This window comes from Peromyscus maniculatus, chromosome 7 (assembly GCF_049852395.1).
Source record: "Peromyscus maniculatus bairdii isolate BWxNUB_F1_BW_parent chromosome 7, HU_Pman_BW_mat_3.1, whole genome shotgun sequence".
Taxonomy (NCBI): domain Eukaryota; kingdom Metazoa; phylum Chordata; class Mammalia; order Rodentia; family Cricetidae; genus Peromyscus; species Peromyscus maniculatus.
In genome coordinates this window covers 54,685,403-54,703,496 of record NC_134858.1, presented here as the reverse complement: position 1 = coordinate 54,703,496, position 18,094 = coordinate 54,685,403, and the positions used below count along the sequence as shown (strand labels likewise).

Genomic DNA, 18,094 nt, shown 5'->3' with positions numbered 1-18,094 from the left:
CAGCAGGGGCTCCTGATTGTAGAGGTTAAGAGGCAGTGGACTCTGTGAACTACATTTCCCGTGAAGCTCTGCGCGCAGAGCTGCGGAGGCTGCTGGGAAGGGCTTACGTGCCTGAAGCCGGGTCTCCGGCTGCAAGGATGGCGAGTCAGCGAGGTGAGCCGTTGCCCTGTTCTAGTAACCTTGGTGGTGGTCGCGTCCTGGGGACTAATCCTGTCAGGACTTGGCAGGTCGCGACCATTCCCATGGACTCCGAGCAAAGGAGGGGATCTGCAGTGGGGATTGCTACGGGGGGGTTACAAGAGACCAGTGCTCCTGGGTGCGCTTGGGTCACTACGGGACCGACCGAGTGCCGAGACGTGAGTAGTTAGTTCCTTTTCCCTTACCATCACCTGAACTCAGTTCTTCCCCGTGGCAGACAAGATTCGTATCTGCCAATCTTACAGATGGGAACATTGAGAACTGCGGAAGAGACGGGTGTCATTCCACAACTCCTAGACTTGTGTGTCTCTGCCCCTTCTCGTTCCTGGTTTCCCAGCATTAGGGCCAGGTCTGAAGAGTCGGGTGGAAGCTGACCTTCTTCTGTCTCTGTCCCCAGTGTTCCCACTTTCCTGTGTGGTGCAGCAATATGCCTGGGGGAAGATGGGATCCAATAGCGAGGTGGCATGCTTACTGGCTAGCAGTGACCCACTGGCCCAGATCTCAGAGGACAAGCCTTATGCAGAGGTAAGACTCTGGCTGCACATCAGTCCGCTTTACCCTAAGTGAGACCAAAGGACTTGAGACTAGCCGTTATGGAACAGTTGGGACGAATCTCTGCAGCCTGTAGATGTTCTCTTGGTCTTCAGACCAGTCTGCACAAAGAGAGCTGTAATCAGAGCACTGTAATCACAGAAGTGGGGGGGGCTGAGGCAGGAGGATCTGCCTGGTCACTGTATCAAGCAAGATGCAGTCTCATACAAAGGAAGATAAAACGTCTGGGATTTTTTTTTTTTTTTTTTTTTCTGAGACAGCGTTTCTCTGTGTAGTCCTGGCTTCCTGGAAAGTGCTCTGTAGACCAAGCTGGCCTTGAACTCAGAGATCACCTGCCTCTGTCTGTCTGCCTCTGCCTCCCTAGTGCTGGGACAAAAGGTGTGCACCACCATGTCCAGCACCTGGGAGTTTTTTGAACCCTAGTGCCACCCTTCTTTCCAGGACAGATGTCAGCACTTACTGAATCTTTTCATTTGTTTTGATTCTTCTGAGACTGTCTCATGGTGCCTAAGCTGGCCTCAGACTTGCTGTGGAGTTGAGAATGACCTCAACCTCCCAATCTCCCTGCCTTTATGTCCTAAGTGTTAGGATTACAGGCATGCAACACCACTCCTAGCCAAAAATAAATGTTTAATTTTGATTAACGTTTCTCTTTAAGATTTACTTTTATAAAAAGTATTTTTATTATTTTTAACTATGTATACGTGTTTATGTCTGCGTGCGAGTATGTGCTTGTGAGTGCAGGTGCCTGTGAAGGCTAGAAGCAATGGATTCCCTGGGGCTGCAGTTGTAGGAAGTTGTGAGCCCTACTTGATGTGGGTTCTGGAAACCGATGGGTGGATGGGTGCTTTGGAAGAGCAGCAAGAGCTCTTAACCATTGAGCCATTGCTCTAGGTCTTTAATTTTTCATTTTTATTAACCCCAAATTCATTCCTTCTGTTGAGAAGGGAAAAGTCAAAGCATAAGGAAGTTTTGTCTTTTGAGACTGAAACACATGAATGTTAACCCCTCACAGAGCTGTCATTGAGACTCATGCCTTCAGAGATACCCCAGTGTCATTCTCCCCATGGGACAGACAATGGTAGAGTGCTTACTTTCCATCTGTGCGTCCCGGGCTTGATCCCCAGTACCCATAAACCAGTGTACGGATGCATGCCTCCTACATACAGGATGGCAGCTGCTTCCTTCTCACCTTTCCTGTCCTTCCAGTTGTGGATGGGGACACACCCCCGGGGAGATGCCAGGATCCTCGACAACCGTATTTCCCAGAAGACCTTAGGCCAGTGGATTGCTGACAACCAGGACTGCTTAGGCCCAAAGGTCAAAGACACCTTTAACGGCAAGCTGCCCTTCCTCTTCAAAGTGCTCTCGGTGGAAACAGCCCTGTCTATCCAGGCACACCCTAACAAGGTAGAGGATCAGAGGGTGCAGAGGTCAGGGTAGGGAAGGGATTTTGGTGGGCCTACCCATAGATTTTACTGCTGACCTCACCCTGCCCATATGAGGCTCTAGCTCAGGGCTAAATGCAGGTCTTACTAATCCCAGTTTGGATGCTCAGGGGCAGATGCTGGTGACACACACAGAAGCTAATTCTAAGGGGACAACTGATTCGCCTATGCCCAGAGAGCTTCTCCAAGCTCATCCTTGGCTCCCCCTCCCCCAGCCTAGGTCTATTCATATCTGCCCTTTCCCCAGCTGCCTCTCTTGGACAGTTCAGAACCAGAATTCCAGGACAGGGCAGGCACCCCAGCTTTGCTTCAGCTACATCCTGCTGTGTAATTTTCTTGAAGAAGACCCAACCTAGCTCAAGCAGTCTATCTAAGCTCCTCTTTTAAAAATGTTTAACATTTATTTATTTTTATTTGATGTGTAGGAGTGTTTTGCCTGTATGTAGGCCTGTGCATTACCTGAGTATAGTGTTCAGGAAGGCCGGAGGAGGGCTTTGGGTCCTCTGAGATTGGAGTTACAAACAGTCATGAACTACCATGTGGGTGCTGGGCATTGAACCCAGGTCTTCTGGAAGAGCAACCAGTGCTCTTAACCACTGCGCTATAGCTCCAGCACACCCCCTTTTAAAAAAGAAAAATATGCCGGGTGGTGGTGGCGCACTCCTTTAATCCCAACACTTGGAAGGCAGAGCCAGGTGGATCTCTGTGAGTTCGAGGCCAGCCTGGTTAAAAAAAAAAAAAAATCTTTTTTTTTTTTGTTTGTTTTTTGAGACAGGGTTTCTCTGTGTAGCTCTCGCTATCCTGGAACTCACTCTGAAGACTGGGCTGGCCTTGAACTCAAAGACCCTCCTGGCTCTGCTTCCTGAGTGCTGGGATTAAAGGCATTTGCCACCACCACCTGGCTTTTTTAATTTTTTAAAGATTATTTTATGTAATGTAAAGATATTATTATTATATGAGTGTTTGCCTCTGTGTATGTCTGTACGTCACATGCATTCGTGGTGCCTTTGGAAGTAAGAGGGCATCAGATTCCCTGGAACTGGAGATACAAACGGTTGTGAACCACCATATGGGTGCTAGCAAAGGAACCTGAGTCCTCTGCCAGAGCAACAAGGACTCTTAACTACTGAGCCATTTCTCCACCCCCTAATTTTGAGGTTTTTAAAGACGGGTCTTGCAAAGCCCAAGCTGGCCTTAAGCTCATGATGTGGTTGAGGCTGACCTAACACTCTAGACATTCCTAACTCACCTCCCCAAATCATTCACCCACGTCACGCAGCTTAGGCCTGTTGTTTGGAGTTCCTGAGCCACAGGCCAGGTCTCTTCAGTCTGTCCCAGCTCTCCCCTAGATTTGGCCCATTTCTCTGCCCTGGGCTGGCTGAACCCCAGGTTTCTGCATGATGCCTTGACTGGCGTCACTGTCAGAGGTAAGAAGCCGCTGTCATCTGACAACTGGGGCGGGCAGCAGGGGCAGCAGGAGCTGCAGGGACCAGCAATCCTGCTGGTGACAGCTGTACCCCAACTGTGGTCCTCCACCGCCCACCCACAGGAGCTGGCGGAGAAGCTGCACCTCCAGGCTCCACAGCACTACCCTGATGCCAACCACAAGCCAGAAATGGCCATTGCCCTCACTCCCTTCCAGGGCTTGTGTGGTTTCCGGCCAGTGGAGGAGATTGTGACCTTCCTGAAGAGTAAGGTTGGACAGAAATGCTGAGGGCATACGTACTGGCCCTGGGACGCATGCGGAACCTGGGCTAAAAGAGAAACAGAGGCAGCAGAGGCTGTGCCGTTTATATCATAGCATATATGATATGAATATGATATATGTATTATATCATCTGTGTATACTAAAGAGATCTTGGCCTTATGAGGTAGTTTTGGGGGGCAGTGGGCTAGATAGTGAGACCAGGCTCAGGTGTGGTTGCTGAGGGCTTGGGGAGGAAGGGCTGGTGGGAGGTCCTCACTTCTCGGTGTTCTGTCTTGCCATCTGTTTTACATCTCCTTGGCCTGGCCATCCTGCAGAGGTACCTGAGTTCCAGTCCCTGATTGGAGAGGAGGCCACAGCCCAGCTGAAGCAGAGCGTGAGCGGGGATCCTGGGGCTGTGGCCTCCGCTCTGAGGAACTGCTTCTCCCATCTGATGAAGAGCGAGAAGAAGGTGGTGGTGGAGCAGCTTAACCTGTTGGTGAAACGGATCTCCCAGCAAGGTGGGTGTGGCGGCGGCGGCGGCCTGGGTGGATGCCGGGCCCTAGCCTGGACTCCTGACACAGGCACAGACGAGGCCATGGGCACAGGGTTCCCAGCCCCTTTCCCCCGGTGGAACCTAAGAGGGGCCAAACTTAGAGGAACACCAAGATCAGCTGCTACCATTTCTCTCCCAGCCTTGATGGAGTGAGGTCCAGGTTGATGCCACCTCCTAACTAGTTTTCTCCAGGTGGCTGAAAGCAGACTGGCCTAGAGGATTCTACCAATGCTCTCCACCCAGGCCTTTCCAGATTCTTCCCAGTCCTCCAGTTGCTTCCTATGGGACAGACTTGGCATTTGGGGGGCTGGGGAGCAGGAAAGGACCAAGGAGCTCGTCTCAAGAGGACTCAAGCTTTGTGCTCTGAACCATTCATTCTTCCTTAGAGACCTCCTAGGTGCCTAACCTGTGCTAACAGAGTTCAGGAAATGACCCTGGTGGCTGTGGTTGTGTCACTGTTGGCCCGAGAGTCAACACAGACCGTGAGAAGCGAGGCTGAGACACTCAGGAGCTTCCATGGCAGTGGATGGTCTTGGCTCCCCTGCGGATATGCCAGCTGCTTCTCCAGGCAGCCCCAGAACCCCCTTCTGGTTCAGGCTTTTCCCAAGTCCCTGCTGTGTCCCCTTTGCACCACAGCCATTTTCTCTCACCTGAGCATAGCCTCTTGTCTTGTGGTTTTGAGTGTCTTCCATGTTTGCACACTCTGGGAGAACCCTGACCTTAGCTCTGTTCTGATATCCAGGTATACAGTGATCCCTTAGCGTCATGTGCTCATGTTAAAACTGGAATTCTCTTTTTTTTGGGGGGGAGGGGTTCGAGACAGGGTTTCTCTGTGTAGCTTTGCTCCTTTCCTGGAACTCACTTGGTAGCCCATGCTGGCCTCGAACTCACAGAGATCCTCCTGCCTCTGCCTCCCTTTGAGTGCTGGGATTAAAGGCGTGCGCCACCACTGCCCGGCCGGAACACTGCTTTCTTTATTGTGGTTCCCATATATTCTGAATACACTCCTCCCTTCTCTGCATGCTCCAGGAAACTCAGCTCACCCTGTCCCTGCACCTGTCTCCAGCCCAGGCTGAGTTCATCTTCTCTTGGTCAGTTTCCAGGGTACATTTTGGCCCACAGCACATTATGCCTTGTGCTCTCTGGGGTAGACAACCATCCCAGGTTGCCAAAGATGGACTGACCTCCTGAGGCATGGGAGTTTCAGTGCTAACAAAGGGGAAGTCCTTGGCTAATAGGGAATTTGGCATTCTTCACGAAGCTTTCAGGTTTTCTACCTATCCATAATAGATTTTGAGCTCCAGAGCACTGAGCGATCCCTAACCAGGAGACTTTGTTTGGGCAATTGTCTGGACATGTTTTTGTCAAAATCTGAACTGGCGATGCTAGTGGTGTCTGTGTTTTAAATATTTCTCACACAGTGTTATCCCCACTTCTCTTTGAGACAAGGTTTCTCATAACCAGGGGTGGCCTCAGACTCACTAGATAGCTAAAATCTGATAGTCCTGCCTCTCCTTCCCGGGTGCTGGGATTACAAGGCATGTGTCACCATGCCTGTGTCTTTGTGGAGCTAGGACCAAACTTAGGGTGTCATGCATGCTGGGCAGGCACTCTACCAACGGAGCTGCATCCCTAGCCTGTATCATTGGAGACAGGGTCCTACTCTGCAGTCCTGGCTAAGTGTATAGCCCAGTCTACCCTTCACTCGTGGCGATCCTTCTGCTTTGGGGCTAGGATGCTAGCTGTGCACCAGAGTGCCCAGCTGCTAGAGCCAGGCCAGGCATGCAGATGGTTAAGGTGAGAGGTGGCACTATTGCGAGAGAAAGACCAAGGGTGACTGGCCATCAAAGATGAGGGATGTTTAAGAGAGGCCCAGCATGGCAACTGCATTCCTAGGGGCAGGGACTGTTCCCTAAGACCCCCTCGTCAGGGTGAAGCTGTGAATACCACGTGTGTCTTAGCGGCCTTGGGATGCTCTGTGACCCCCAGTATCTGCCGGAAACAGCATGGACGACATTTGTGGGAAGCTCCTGCTGCAGCTACACCAGCAGTACCCGGGTGATATCGGATGCTTCGCCATTTACTTTCTGAACCTGCTCACCTTAAAGCCGGGGGAAGCCATGTTTCTGGAGGCCAACGTGCCCCATGCCTACCTGAAGGGAGGTGAGCCCCATTTCAGTAGTGTGCTCCACTTGCCATCCCCTGCAGACCTTGTTTCTTGGTGTGGATGAAAGAGGGAGGATGGTGGAGGAGGCCTCTGTCAGCACCGTTCGGCTTTTGACCCCGGAGGGTGACTGAGCCAGTATGGAGCGTAGCTGCCAGCTGGGTGGCAGACGTAGCTTAAAGTCTGCTGTCAGCCACAGGTTCTGATGTTAAGCCCTTTTGATGAGTGTGGAATCAGTTTGAGTCAAGCCGCACTGGACAGAGCTGCTGTTCTCGGTCCTCTCGCTTGTGTTTTTTGTGGTTTTTTTTGTTTTGTTTTGTTTTGTTTTGTTTTGTTTTTGATTTTTCGAGACAGGGTTTCTCTGTGTAGCTTTGGAGCCTGTCCTGGAACTCACTCTGTAGACCAGGCTGGCCTCGAACTCACAGAGATCCACCCGCCTCTGCCTCCCAAGTGCTGGGATTAAAGGTGTGCACCACTACTGCCCGGCCTGTGGAGATTTTTTTTTTTTTTTTAAATTTATTTAGTTATTGTGTATATAGTATTCTGGCTGCTTGTTTCCCTGCAGGCCGGAAGAGGGCACCAGATCTCGTTACAGATGGTTGTGAGCCACCATGTGGTTGCTGGGAATTGAGCTCAGGACCTCTGGAAGAGCAGCCAGTGCTCCTAACCACTGAGCCATCTCTCCAGCCCCAGAGATTTTTACACTCCATATGGGTGATGCAACAGAAGGCTGTCACTTGTCTGTGAATGCAGGTGCACATGGACCGTAGGATACATGTGGAGTTCAGAGGACCACCTGGGGCTAGGGGCTGACCCTCATTCTGTTTTGTTTGAGGGTCTCTCTCTCTTTTTTTTTTTTTTTGCCACATACTCCAATCTAGCTGGCTTGCGAACTTCCAGGGATTCTTCTATCTCCCCATGGGAATGCTGGGATTGCAGTTATGTGTACCGCACAGCAGTTTTAGTATGTGTTTTTGTCATTTGAACTCAGGCCCTCATGCTTGCGTGGCAAGTGGTTTTACCCACCTCGACGGCCTCTTTGTTGTTGTTCTTGTCCTGAGACGGGATCTCACTCTGTAGCCCAGCCTGGCCTCAAACTCATGGCAGCCCTCCTACCTCAGCCTCGTGAGTGCTGTGATTATAGGCGTGAGCCACCAGGTCCGGCTGGTGCCCCATCTGACTGTTGACAGCTTATCCACTCACAGGATTCTGTTGTGGAAGTGTAAGATGAGTCGTGTTAGCATAGCGGTTAATATCATTTTGATGCCTAGCACCCTTACCATGTCCTCCCACAATCCTGTTCACACATTTTTTTTTTTTTTTTTTTTTGGTTTTTTCGAGACAGGGTTTCTCTGTGTAGCTTTGCGCCTTTCCTGGAGCTCACTTGGTAGCCCAGGCTGGCCTCGAACTCACAGAGATCCGCCTGGCTCTGCCTCCCGAGTGCTGGGATTAAAGGCATGCGCCACCACGCCCGGCCCTGTTCACACATTTTTACCTAATTTATAGGGCATGCATATGGCCTATGTTAGGAGGTCCAGGCCTAGCGAGCCAAACCCCATGGCTTACTTTACCATCTTAGCTCATGACATTTATCTGTCCTCAGACTGTGTGGAATGCATGGCATGTTCAGACAATACTGTGCGTGCTGGCCTGACACCCAAATTCATTGATGTGCCAACTCTGTGTGAAATGCTCAACTACACACCTAGCCCCAGCAAGGACAGGCTGTTTACCCCAACACGGAGTCAAGATGACCCCTATCTCTCTATCTATGACCCCCCTGTACCAGACTTCACTGTTATGAAGATGGAGGTAAGTATATGGGCCAGGCGGGTATCCTTTGTGTAGCATGTCAAACCTACAGGGCTATACCTAGGGCTGGATTTCCTATCAAGCCCACCTAGTATGGATAGCCACAGAGCCCATCTACTTCTCTGCCAGGGACCAGATGTGGGTCTCCATAGTGCCAAGAGCCTGAACAGTGGGGAAGGAGGCAACAGGGCCCTTGAGATGTTCTAGAACCCAGGAGCAGAGTGTAAACTATACTATTGTATCACTTCTTTCTCCCAGGTCCCTGGCTCTGTCACTGAATACAAGGTCTTGGCACTAGACTCTGCCAGCATCCTTCTGATGGTCCAGGGGACGGTGACAGCTACCACACCCACAGTCCAAGCAGAAATCCCTCTGCAGCGTGGTGGAGTACTCTTCATTGGGGCTAATGAGAGTGTCTCACTGAAGCTTACTGCGCCCAAGGATCTGCTGATATTCCGGGCCTGTTGTCTGCTGTAGAGATCAGTCTCCCTGCCCTCCCTGCCTGTCACCTATATCCTGGCCAGCTCCACCTTTCAGGTCCAGCCCGATCCCTGTCCCTGTTGTGCACTCTTTGGTGCATGCTGGGATAGTAGAGTAGTGAGCTTGGCGTTATTGACTCCAGAGCATGGCCCGGTTGGACCCTCTTCAGGATGAGGGGTGTGTGTGTGTCAAGACCCAGGCCCTGTCACTCCACTGTACTCTCAACACTCCGTGCTACCTCTGAGCCAGATGTGTCCATTCAGGAGGCAACAACTGCCCCAGCTAAGGCATTAGGCTGACAAAACATGCATGACCCAGCATCAGGTCAGCATCTGAGTGACAGGCCAAGTGATGTCTAAGAGCAGGGTTCTTGCCCTGGGACTGCCCACTCTCTCAGCTGCAGAGAAGGGAAGGGCAGGCCAGGCCAGTGGGCTAATGAAGCTTACTCCCTCTAGCTCTGTCAAAGTAATTAAAGATGATTTGTGTTGAGGATACAGATTAAAGAGCAGTCAGACTTTGGTATTCCTGCCCCTGATGTGGGCAGAAAGAGCTCTCTGGTGTCCAATTTTGGTTTTGATTCTGCTTCATACAGCTTCCCGGGGGTGGGCAGGCTGGATTCCAGAAGCCTTTTATAGGAAGGGGTGGTAGAGGAAACCAGCCTCAGCCTCAGATGCACAGCTTGCAGGCAGGCCTTGGCTGTTCTTACAGCGTTTTTTTTTTTTTTTTTTTTTTTTTTTTTTTTTTTGTTTTGAGACTATCTTGCCATGTTCCAAAGGTTGGCTTTGAAGTTGTGCTTCTGCCTCTGCTTTATTGTGACTTCTGGTGTTTGCACAGGTTTATGTGTGTGCACATGATGCACATGTTCCTCAAGAGCCACCCACCTTTTTTTTTTCCCTTGAGACGAGTCTTTCATTGGAACTCACCAATTCAGCTAGGCTGACTGGCTAGATAAGCCTCCCTGAGCCTCCTGGCCCAGCCTCCCCAGAACTAGGATTACAGGTATGTGCCACTACCTTTAGCTTCTTATTTGGGGTAGAGGGGTCAGGGATCCGAACTCAGGTTCTCATGCTTGAACAGTAATCTTTTTACCAACTGAGCCATCCCCCAGTCCCTCTTAGGTATTTTTGAGGTTCTCATATAGCTCAGGCTGGTGTTCTGTATTGGGGACAAGAGAGATGACTCAGCAGTTCAAAGTACTTCAGAGAACCCAGGTTTGGTTCCCAGCTCCCATGTGGTGGCTCACAACTGTCTAACTCCAGTTATAAGAGACTGGATGCTTCTGACCTCCACAGGCTCCTGCATCTGCAGACACAGGGCGCACAAACATACACTTAAGTGCACACACACAAGATAAAATGGAGTTTGCCACCAAGCCCTAAGACCTAACTTCAGCCCCTGGGATCCACATGTTCCTGAAAGTTGTTCCCTGATTGCCACACATTTGCCACATTACACCCACATGTGTGTGTATATACACACACACACAAAAAATAGTAAGTCTGAAGAGGGTCTGCTAAAGGCTTATCCATTCTAAAGCCAAAGGTCCATTCTACTCACAGCCTCCAAAATAATATCCTTGGGGAACAGCAGAAAAGGTTTTCAGGAGGCATTGACACAGTTGGACTAAGCTATTTCTTCAGGATACCCAGGCCTTTCTTAAAACTCCCAAAGCAAGTTGGGTGTGGTGGCACTCGTTAATCCCAGCACTTGGGAGGCAGAGGCAGAGGCAAGTGGATTTCTGTGAGTTCGTGGCCAGCCTGGTCTACAGAGTGAGTTCCAAGACAGCCAAGGCTACACAGAAAAACCCTATCTCAAAAAGCTCCCCCACTAAAAAGAAAAAAAACAAAAAACCAGTGCAATGCAATACAATACAGATCAACTACCATGATTGCATTTATTATAAGAGACCGTGGAAGTACAAGCCAAGAGGTCTGTAGAACAGTGGTCTGTAAACGTCCAGTGGAACCACTCCTGAGGAAGCTCAGATGTCCTCCTTCCCAGGGACGGCTTCCTGCAGAATACCCAGCACTCTGAATTGAGGCCGTTAGAATCTGGGCACCCTTGTGCCTTTATTGGTGTTATTTTCGTCTAGCCCCTAACAACTGACCATTTCTACCGGAACCTCCTAACTGGACATTACCACCTGCTCTACATCCCTGAGCTTCCTCCAAAGCAATGCTTTCCCACAGAAGGCCACCCAGCTCTAGAACCTCCCTTCCAGGGTCTGTTCCAGCCAAGTACCTCAGTGTTGATTACAGCAACAACCACCCCAGAGGGTGTAGTTTGGAGGTTACTGCACCCCCGCCCCCAGCTGCTGAATGCACAAACTACTGTTTTAACCAAATCCCAACAGGAAGAGGGTTCCACATTGAAGTTCTACCACCACTCTGGCCCTCATGAGCCACACCAGCAAGTCTTCCTCAACACTGTACTACATCCATTCCCTTTCCCCATGTGCTTTGCCTCTGCAGATCTCCAGAAGCCCTAGGTATGGTCTGTGCTCCTCCCCTGCAGGCTTTACACAGGTGCTGAGAATGGGAGATACCGGCACCGCTGCAGAGTCCCACTGCAGAGCACGATTAGCATCTATAACCCAGCCCCAAGAACCAAGGACGACCATAGGGGCACAGCATTCCTAAGCCTCTAGTAGTCACTGACTCTGACAGTCACATGTGGTATCCCAACCCCTAATTCTATTGTGTCCATTATGCTGAGAACCCTGTCCACTCCAAATCTCACCACACACTTGGGTAAGACAAAGGTGTGGGGGAGAGGGTCCTGGAAAACTAAATTCCAGAAAGAGGCTTAGTATTGCAGAGAAATTATCCCTATGTTTGCTGTGTTCAGGTTGGGGGTTGAGAAAGGCTTTGCTCACCATAGGTTTCCTTTGTTCTAGTGTGGGAACAAAGTCCCCCAGTGTGGGACTCAAACCCAGAGCATGGCATATGCTAGGCAATTGCTCTACTAGACCTAGGCATCCAGCCTGTGAGCCCTGTGCAGGGGGCAGAGGAATGTGCCGTAGGAATAAATCTTGCTAGAAGAGGGAAATCCCCTTGCATTGCGAATTATCTATCTCAAGTGGGGTCCAGGAGCTGGCTTAGGTCTCTTCCCCATCCTGGCTGAACATGTAGGCCAAAGCCACACAGCTACACACCAGAACATCCACTCTCACTCAAGGTTTTAAAAGCTAAACACAGGAAGGCACTGACTGCCCAGCAGCTCCCTCTGCTGGTAATCACAAAAAAAAAAAAAAAAAAACCCTGCAGGTTTCTGGTGCCAGCCCCAGGAGCCAATCCAACTATTAGCAAAACAAAACAAAACAAAACCAAACAAACAAAACCAAACAGGTGGAAAAACTAGCAAAGGCCAAGGGACTGCAGATAATTGAACATATACATGACAGAACAGTTTCCTTTTAACCAGGGAAGGGCTGACCAGTTACTAGGCCCATCCAGACAGGAGGACTAGTAGAATGAATGCCCCAAGTCCAGAGGTTCGGAAAGCCCCAACCCTACATCATCATTAAGTTCTATTCCTTGCCATAACTAGACAGATGTAACCTGAAGTAGCAACCCGCTTTGTGCTTTCTTGAAGGTCAAACCTGTTAACTGACCTTAGAGCTGGAGCAAGAAAAACACAGAATTTTTTGAATTGGTCTCAGTTAGTCTTTTAGATTCTTCCTGCAAGCCATAAAGTGCTGTTTTCTGCCTCCCATCACACCACCTGGCACAGCCTGGGCAGAGGAGCTCTTTCTTTCCTTTCCTCAGAACACCCCGACAAAACACCAGTCAGAATGTCTGCAAATGGTTTTCTTAGCAATCCTTGTCAGCAGCATAAGAACCGCAAAGTCTCTTCTCCTACCCTTATTAGATTGGCTTCCTGAAACTAAGAAGCGCAGACTTTGACCTATCGATAGCCTGTGACCCAGACAGGGGCTTCTGATAGGAGAAGCACCAGGTGACGGCTGCCTGGAGGTCAGTGGCCTGCCCAGAAGGTCAGTGTTTCCAGTGATTCTAGGCTGGCAAGAGTGCCCAGTGCACTGAGCTGTGAAGAGCCATCAGGGCTCACGATGAACAGGGCCCATCCTGGAGGGTTATGGCTACTGGAGGGTGCAGGAAGAATCCCCAAGACAGCACCAGCAGCAAGAGCATGCGGAAGAGGCAATAGGCTTGGGGGGAATGAGGTCCAGGTCCTCATCGTCTGGAATCTCATCCAGGTGATAGCCATCTTGCAGCAGCTGCCGACTCACATCCTGGTTCACCTGCTACAGGAAGAGGAAAGAACTATAAACCAGGATGCACAGCATGCAGAGCTGCTGCCCAAAGGCAGGTCCCTGTCACCACAGCCCAGCTTCCTGTCCCTGCTCTACCTAGCCCCAGGTCAACTCCACATCCTGGATTACAGAAGGAAGCATCCAGCAGTGAGGAACTCCACAGAGGCTTATTAAAAACTATCCAGGCTTCACGCCTTTAATCCCAGCAAGGGATGCAGAGGCACGTGGATCTCGGTGAATTCAAGGCCAGCCTGGTCTACACAGAAAAATCCTGTCTCCAAAAGCGAAACAAAACACCCCAAAATCACCATACTGACTTTTCCCATTGGAAACCCAGATATCCCTGTCAAAATTAAAGAATACAGTGCTGTCATGTGTGGTGGCTCACACCTTTAATTCCACCACTCAGAAGACAGCGGCAGGCAGATCTCTGTGAGTTCAAGGCCAGCCTGATCTACACAGTAAATTCCAGGACAGCCATGGCAATATAGAGGAAACGGTCTCAAAAAATAACTAAAAATAAAGAGAAAGGAAAAATAAATATAGGGCTAACAACAGAAAAACAGGCTTGACTATTAAAGGTTCATTCGGTACAGCGGAAAGGGGTAGGGAGCAGCTTTGTCTGCACTGCCAGTTCCTGTTACCTTCTCTGCTGGCAGGGCTCGGCTCCTGCAAAGTCCAACAGCCTGATTTCACCAGGTACTGACAGACGGAAAGTCAATAGGGCTAGGAAAATGTAAAACTTGAGATTCTTGGCAGTTTTCTTAGGTCTGCCCCCCCCCCTTCTTTTTTGAGATAAGGTTTATCTGTGTAGCTCTGGCTCTCCTGAATGGAACTCACTCTATAGACCAGGCTGGCCTCGAACTCACAGAGATCCACCTGCCTCTGCCTCCCAAGTGCTGGGATTAAAGGTATGCGCTACCACCTCTCAGTAAGTTTTCTTAGTTTTAACGATTTTAGTGTCTTAGACATATAAGGAGGGTGCCCCATGCAAGCTGTTTTCTCCTTTGCAAAAATTGAGACTAGCCAAAGATTCCTTGGAAAACAAGGAAGGAAGATCTAGTGCAGCCATGCTCCCACTTCCGCTTCTTTGCATTTGAACTCGTACATGCTGTTATGCCCTGGCTGAGCCTTTTCTGTCCCGGTGTTTCTCCCTGGGACAATCATTCTGGAAAGATGTCTGAAAGACCAGCCCAGGAGTGCTGTGCTCAGACAGAACTGCCCAGAGATAGAAGAAAGCAGGCTCAGTGGAGGATGCTGACTCAGAAAGGGCAACTGGAGTTACTGTGACACTGGAAGGCAGGCCTATGACCAGTGGGTCCAGGTTGCAAGAAACAGGAAGACCGGCAAACTACCCTAAGAAGGAGCTGTATGTTTGCTGGGGGAGGGCAGCAAGCAATGCTGCTTGGAATGTAGTGAGTGCCCAGCCCCAGGAAGCGTCCCAGCACGTAAAGGCTAGCAGACACTTAGCTGGAATTTATCAAGAGGACTCCTGGATTATTTGAGATCATTTCTGGCCCTGAGGATATACAGTCTCCTGAATTTTCAACAGCCTTCCTAAGACACCTGCTATCTCTGCTAAGGGAAGAGGGCCTAGTGGAAGACTAGGGAACAGACCAGAACCTGGCGCAGTGCTGTGCTCACAGCAGGCACCAGACAGGCATCTGGCAGTGGTGGCGATGCCGCCTGCAGCCTGGCACTGCACACACAGGCGCTCTGGACTTGCCTCTGCAGAGGAATACCCGGAGGAGTATCTGGATTCCAGCTCCCCATCACTAGGAGAAGAGGAAGACAATCAGTTCAGGGGCCATCTATGGAGCACAGAAGCAAATGGCAAGGAGGAGAACATGCAAGAGGGTCTGAAGGCCTTGTGAAGCAAAGACCGCACCCCACAGAGCTCAAGCCCAGAGTCTCCAGGGAGTACCAGGGGCTCCCGCAGTTGACCTCAGCAGAAACAGACATTCTCACTGAAAGTGCAGGCACAATAGGACAGGATGACCCTTCCAGCCACGCCATCCCGGGAAGGGACAGTACTCAGAAGAGAACACCCCTGGAATGTGCATGAAGGGCCCTGGAGAAGACAGGCAACAGGCAGGGGCGCCAAGCAGTCTGCAGCGCTAGCCAAGCCACTCCCGACTGTTTCCAGGGGAAGACTCACCTGTCAGAGTCAAGGGACACCAGGTTTTCATCTGGACTCTGGCTAAGAGCAGTATAGCCCTTGTTAAACTTCACTGACCTGAGGAGAGATGGGGAGGGGAAGAAAGCACAGGCATTTCACGGGGAAGGGCAGAGTGCTGGTCCCCATACAGAAAGAACTAATTGGACCGGTCCCGACTTCCCTTCTACCCTGTCATAGCCACCACAACCTAATGCTCTATACAGGTGTCTCTGGCTCCTCAAATTACGTTCTCGCCCACTCTACTCCATGTGATAGCTCCTAGGAAAAATACATCTTTCGAACCGGGTAAAGCTGCTTCTCTCCACCTTATTTAACCAGCGGATCTCAGGCAAATCCCTTCACATTTGAGTTTCAACATTCAGCTGTAAACAGCCATACTGTGTGGGGTCTTATTCAACTCTGAGAGTTTCCCATTCTATGAAAGGAAGGAAGGAAAGAAAAAGAAAAGCTCAAACACTGAAGGAAAGAAAGGAAGGAAGGAAGGAAGGAAGGAAAGAAAAAGAAAAGTGCAAACACTGAAGGAAAGGAAGGAAGGAAGGAAGGAAGGAAGGAAGGAAGGAAGGAAGGAAGGAAGGAAGAGAGAAAGAACAAGAAAATCTCAAACACTGCCCAGGTCATTCTCATGGGGCTCTCCATCTTGATTCCTGGGACTCCAGCCACCATCTCTCCCCTTAATGCATTATCTTGTCTATGCACTGATGGAACTCTCCTATTCCAAAGCCTATTTCTTGATATTAGCACAGCCTCAAAGGGAGAGTAGAGGTAGTTCCAGTTCCCATTCTTAAGGTGAACCTGTCAACAGACTAGCTAGCTAGCTCAACCTTAAACTTCAGCGCCCTGTTTCCCAGGCAGGGGGCTAAAGGCCTTCCTTGGAAGCTGCTGACAGAGGAGGTGAAGCCCATCGAGACCTTTTCCCTGAAGAATCGGGGCGGTTCGGCAAGGCCCCCAGCATGCCCTTTCTCCGTAGAACGGCCTTGGCCAGGTCCCGGTGCTTCTCTGGAAGTCAAAAGGTTCTGAGTCAGCCAGGTCTTCCCCGTCCCGCTGCTTCCCAGGCTCTCAGCGGCGGGAGATGGCTGCACCTAAAACCCCTTCCCCTCTGGGGACAAGATCATGGGACTCCGGGGCCCAAACCCTGGCCACAGCAGCCCGCTCCAGCAGAGACCCTCATGCAAACTGCTGCACTCACGAAGCTTAGCCTGAATGGAAGGTGCGCGCGTCACCATGTACGGTCCCCGCTTCTCCACAGCAGCGGGCGGGCGTTCCCCGAGACGGAGGGCTGCGCCGCCGCCCCGTCCGGAAGGCAGTCCCGCAGCTTCTGCTGTGCCATCGGGGGCCGCGCCAGGCTGGGTCCCCTGGGTGGACATCTGCACCGCGTGCCCCCGGAGCTCCGCGGTCGCCATGCCCCGCCCCACCCGCCCCGCCAGTGGCCAGCCCAGCGCGGGGAAGAACGAACGGCGGGGCTTGCACTCCTTTAGTAAGACGGTGGCGCAGGGCTTCGGCTTCCCTCCGCGGCCTGCAGTGGGGCGAGCATCAAGGTTCCGCCCGACTGTCAGGAGCCGGGCAGCCCAGGTCCTGCCTTCCAGTTACTGTGAAACCTGAAGTCTATTTAAGCCTGATGATGTGGAGGATATCAGTTCAGTCTATAGTTTAAGTAAAATGACATTTATGCAGGGTGGCGGGAGTGTGCCTCCCCAAGGAGTCTCTGTGTGCCTTGAGTGTCTCTTTCGCCTCAGCCGGAGCTCCTTTAGGGGTGTTAATACAGGAAGAGTCGGGCTGAAATGAAGGGGCGATGTCACCCTTCTCTAGAAAAGGGAACAGGTCCGGGAGGATCAGGATCTGTTGCAGGATGTCTGATCACATTGTGAACCCCGAATTTGCATTAATTAAATGAAACCTTGGGTCAAGAGGTGGAGCTAGCAATTACCTGACAGGAAGTAGTCATAGAGAGGTAGAGGGAGTCCGGAAAAGGATAGAGAGACACACAGGAAGTAGGAGGGAGGGACTTTGAGTCTGACGGGTTTTTTTAGTTTGACCCGTGGGAAGGAAGTTCCTTTTGTTGGTCGCCAGCTAAGGAGGAAGGTCTGCTAGAAGGTTTTCACCCCAGCATCTGACTTCCGAGTCTTTACTGGTAAAATAGAACGGTAGAAACTTAGTTAAAAACTACATTGGGCTGCAGTGGCAGAGGTGGGTCTGGCGGGACGCAGAAGTCCCGCTAGGCCTCAGCCTGAGCCTCGGGCCAGTGACTGTGGAACCACCGTCAGTCGGTGAAACAGCAGTAGAATCAGATGCAGCCGCTGTACTGACAATAGAACAACATTTGGTGCTCCAGCGCGTGGCACAACCACACGACAGAGAAATCACACCAGCAGTGGACAAACTGAGAAGTCACCAGATCTGGTAAGACACCTGAGAAGTCCTTAAGGAGAGAGTTAAATAATATCAAAAAGAACAGTCTTTTCCACGTTAAGGATGGGAAATATCACAATGCAGGGAGTTAAGACCCTGTATAATGCTACTAAGGATGACTTGAAAATGGAAACAGTAAGTGAGGCGTTAAACGACTTAGCTGGGTTTGACGTAATGCCGACTGTAAATACCTTGAGTCTGGTATTTCGTATTTTATCCATAATAGCTACAGTGTATTTTTGTGCCAAATATAAAAGGTGGTTTGATAATCGTGCCAAATATGAAGAGTTGATTGATAAGATACAAGCCTTAGAAAGACTTATCAATGAAAATAAGCAAGCT

The 18,094-nt window shown here is 50.6% G+C and overlaps 2 protein-coding genes across 9 annotated transcripts; one reads left to right on the top strand and one right to left on the bottom strand.

The window, feature by feature from the left end:
- The first annotated feature begins 18 nt into the window (after nucleotides 1-18).
- On the top strand, nucleotides 19-9,397 carry Mpi (mannose phosphate isomerase). Of its 3 annotated transcripts, none has more exons than XM_006971533.4 (8): nucleotides 19-153; nucleotides 596-723; nucleotides 1,960-2,160; nucleotides 3,748-3,889; nucleotides 4,221-4,403; nucleotides 6,428-6,601; nucleotides 8,206-8,414; nucleotides 8,673-9,397. In XM_006971533.4, the coding sequence occupies exons 1-8, from the start codon at nucleotides 138-140 to the stop codon at nucleotides 8,889-8,891; spliced, it is 1,272 nt and encodes a 423-aa protein (XP_006971595.1). In that variant the 5' UTR covers nucleotides 19-137; the 3' UTR covers nucleotides 8,892-9,397. The 3 variants fall into 3 exon arrangements, with proteins under 3 accessions (XP_006971595.1, XP_042136947.1, XP_042136946.1); XM_042281012.2 differs by lacking the exon at nucleotides 19-153 and adding an exon at nucleotides 337-356; XM_042281013.2 differs by lacking the exon at nucleotides 8,206-8,414 and having other exon boundaries at nucleotides 31-153; nucleotides 8,673-8,841.
- Nucleotides 9,398-10,763: 1,366 nt separating this feature from the next.
- Fam219b (family with sequence similarity 219 member B) lies at nucleotides 10,764-17,077 on the bottom strand. Of its 6 annotated transcripts, none has more exons than XM_016004218.3 (5): nucleotides 16,533-17,077; nucleotides 16,255-16,342; nucleotides 15,326-15,403; nucleotides 14,894-14,942; nucleotides 10,764-13,155 (listed from the first exon to the last, which is right to left on the bottom strand). In XM_016004218.3, the coding sequence occupies exons 1-5, from the start codon at nucleotides 16,744-16,746 to the stop codon at nucleotides 12,994-12,996; spliced, it is 591 nt and encodes a 196-aa protein (XP_015859704.1). In that variant the 5' UTR covers nucleotides 16,747-17,077; the 3' UTR covers nucleotides 10,764-12,993. The 6 variants fall into 6 exon arrangements, with proteins under 6 accessions (XP_015859704.1, XP_006971596.1, XP_015859710.1 ...); XM_006971534.4 differs by having other exon boundaries at nucleotides 10,764-13,158; nucleotides 16,533-16,903; XM_016004224.3 differs by having other exon boundaries at nucleotides 10,764-13,158; nucleotides 14,791-14,942; nucleotides 16,533-16,844.
- Nucleotides 17,078-18,094: the final 1,017 nt, after the last annotated feature.

What these genes read in the sequence shown, in the direction of transcription:
- Mpi (XM_006971533.4), top strand. An exon ending in TCCAGGCACACCCTAACAAG is followed by an intron (nt 2,161 to 3,747) that starts GTAGAGGATCAG and finishes GCCCACCCACAG; the next exon opens with GAGCTGGCGGAGAAGCTGCA. An exon ending in GAAACGGATCTCCCAGCAAG is followed by an intron (nt 4,404 to 6,427) that starts GTGGGTGTGGCG and finishes TGTGACCCCCAG; the next exon opens with TATCTGCCGGAAACAGCATG.
- Fam219b (XM_006971534.4), bottom strand. Translation starts at nt 16,746, where the DNA reads ATGGCGACCGCGGAGCTCCGGGGGCACGCGGTGCAGATGTCCACCCAG. An exon ending in TTCCATTCAGGCTAAGCTTC is followed by an intron (nt 16,343 to 16,532) that starts GTGAGTGCAGCA and finishes TTTGACTTCCAG; the next exon opens with AGAAGCACCGGGACCTGGCC. An exon ending in CCGGGTATTCCTCTGCAGAG is followed by an intron (nt 13,159 to 14,893) that starts GCAAGTCCAGAG and finishes CTCTTCCTGTAG; the next exon opens with CAGGTGAACCAGGATGTGAG.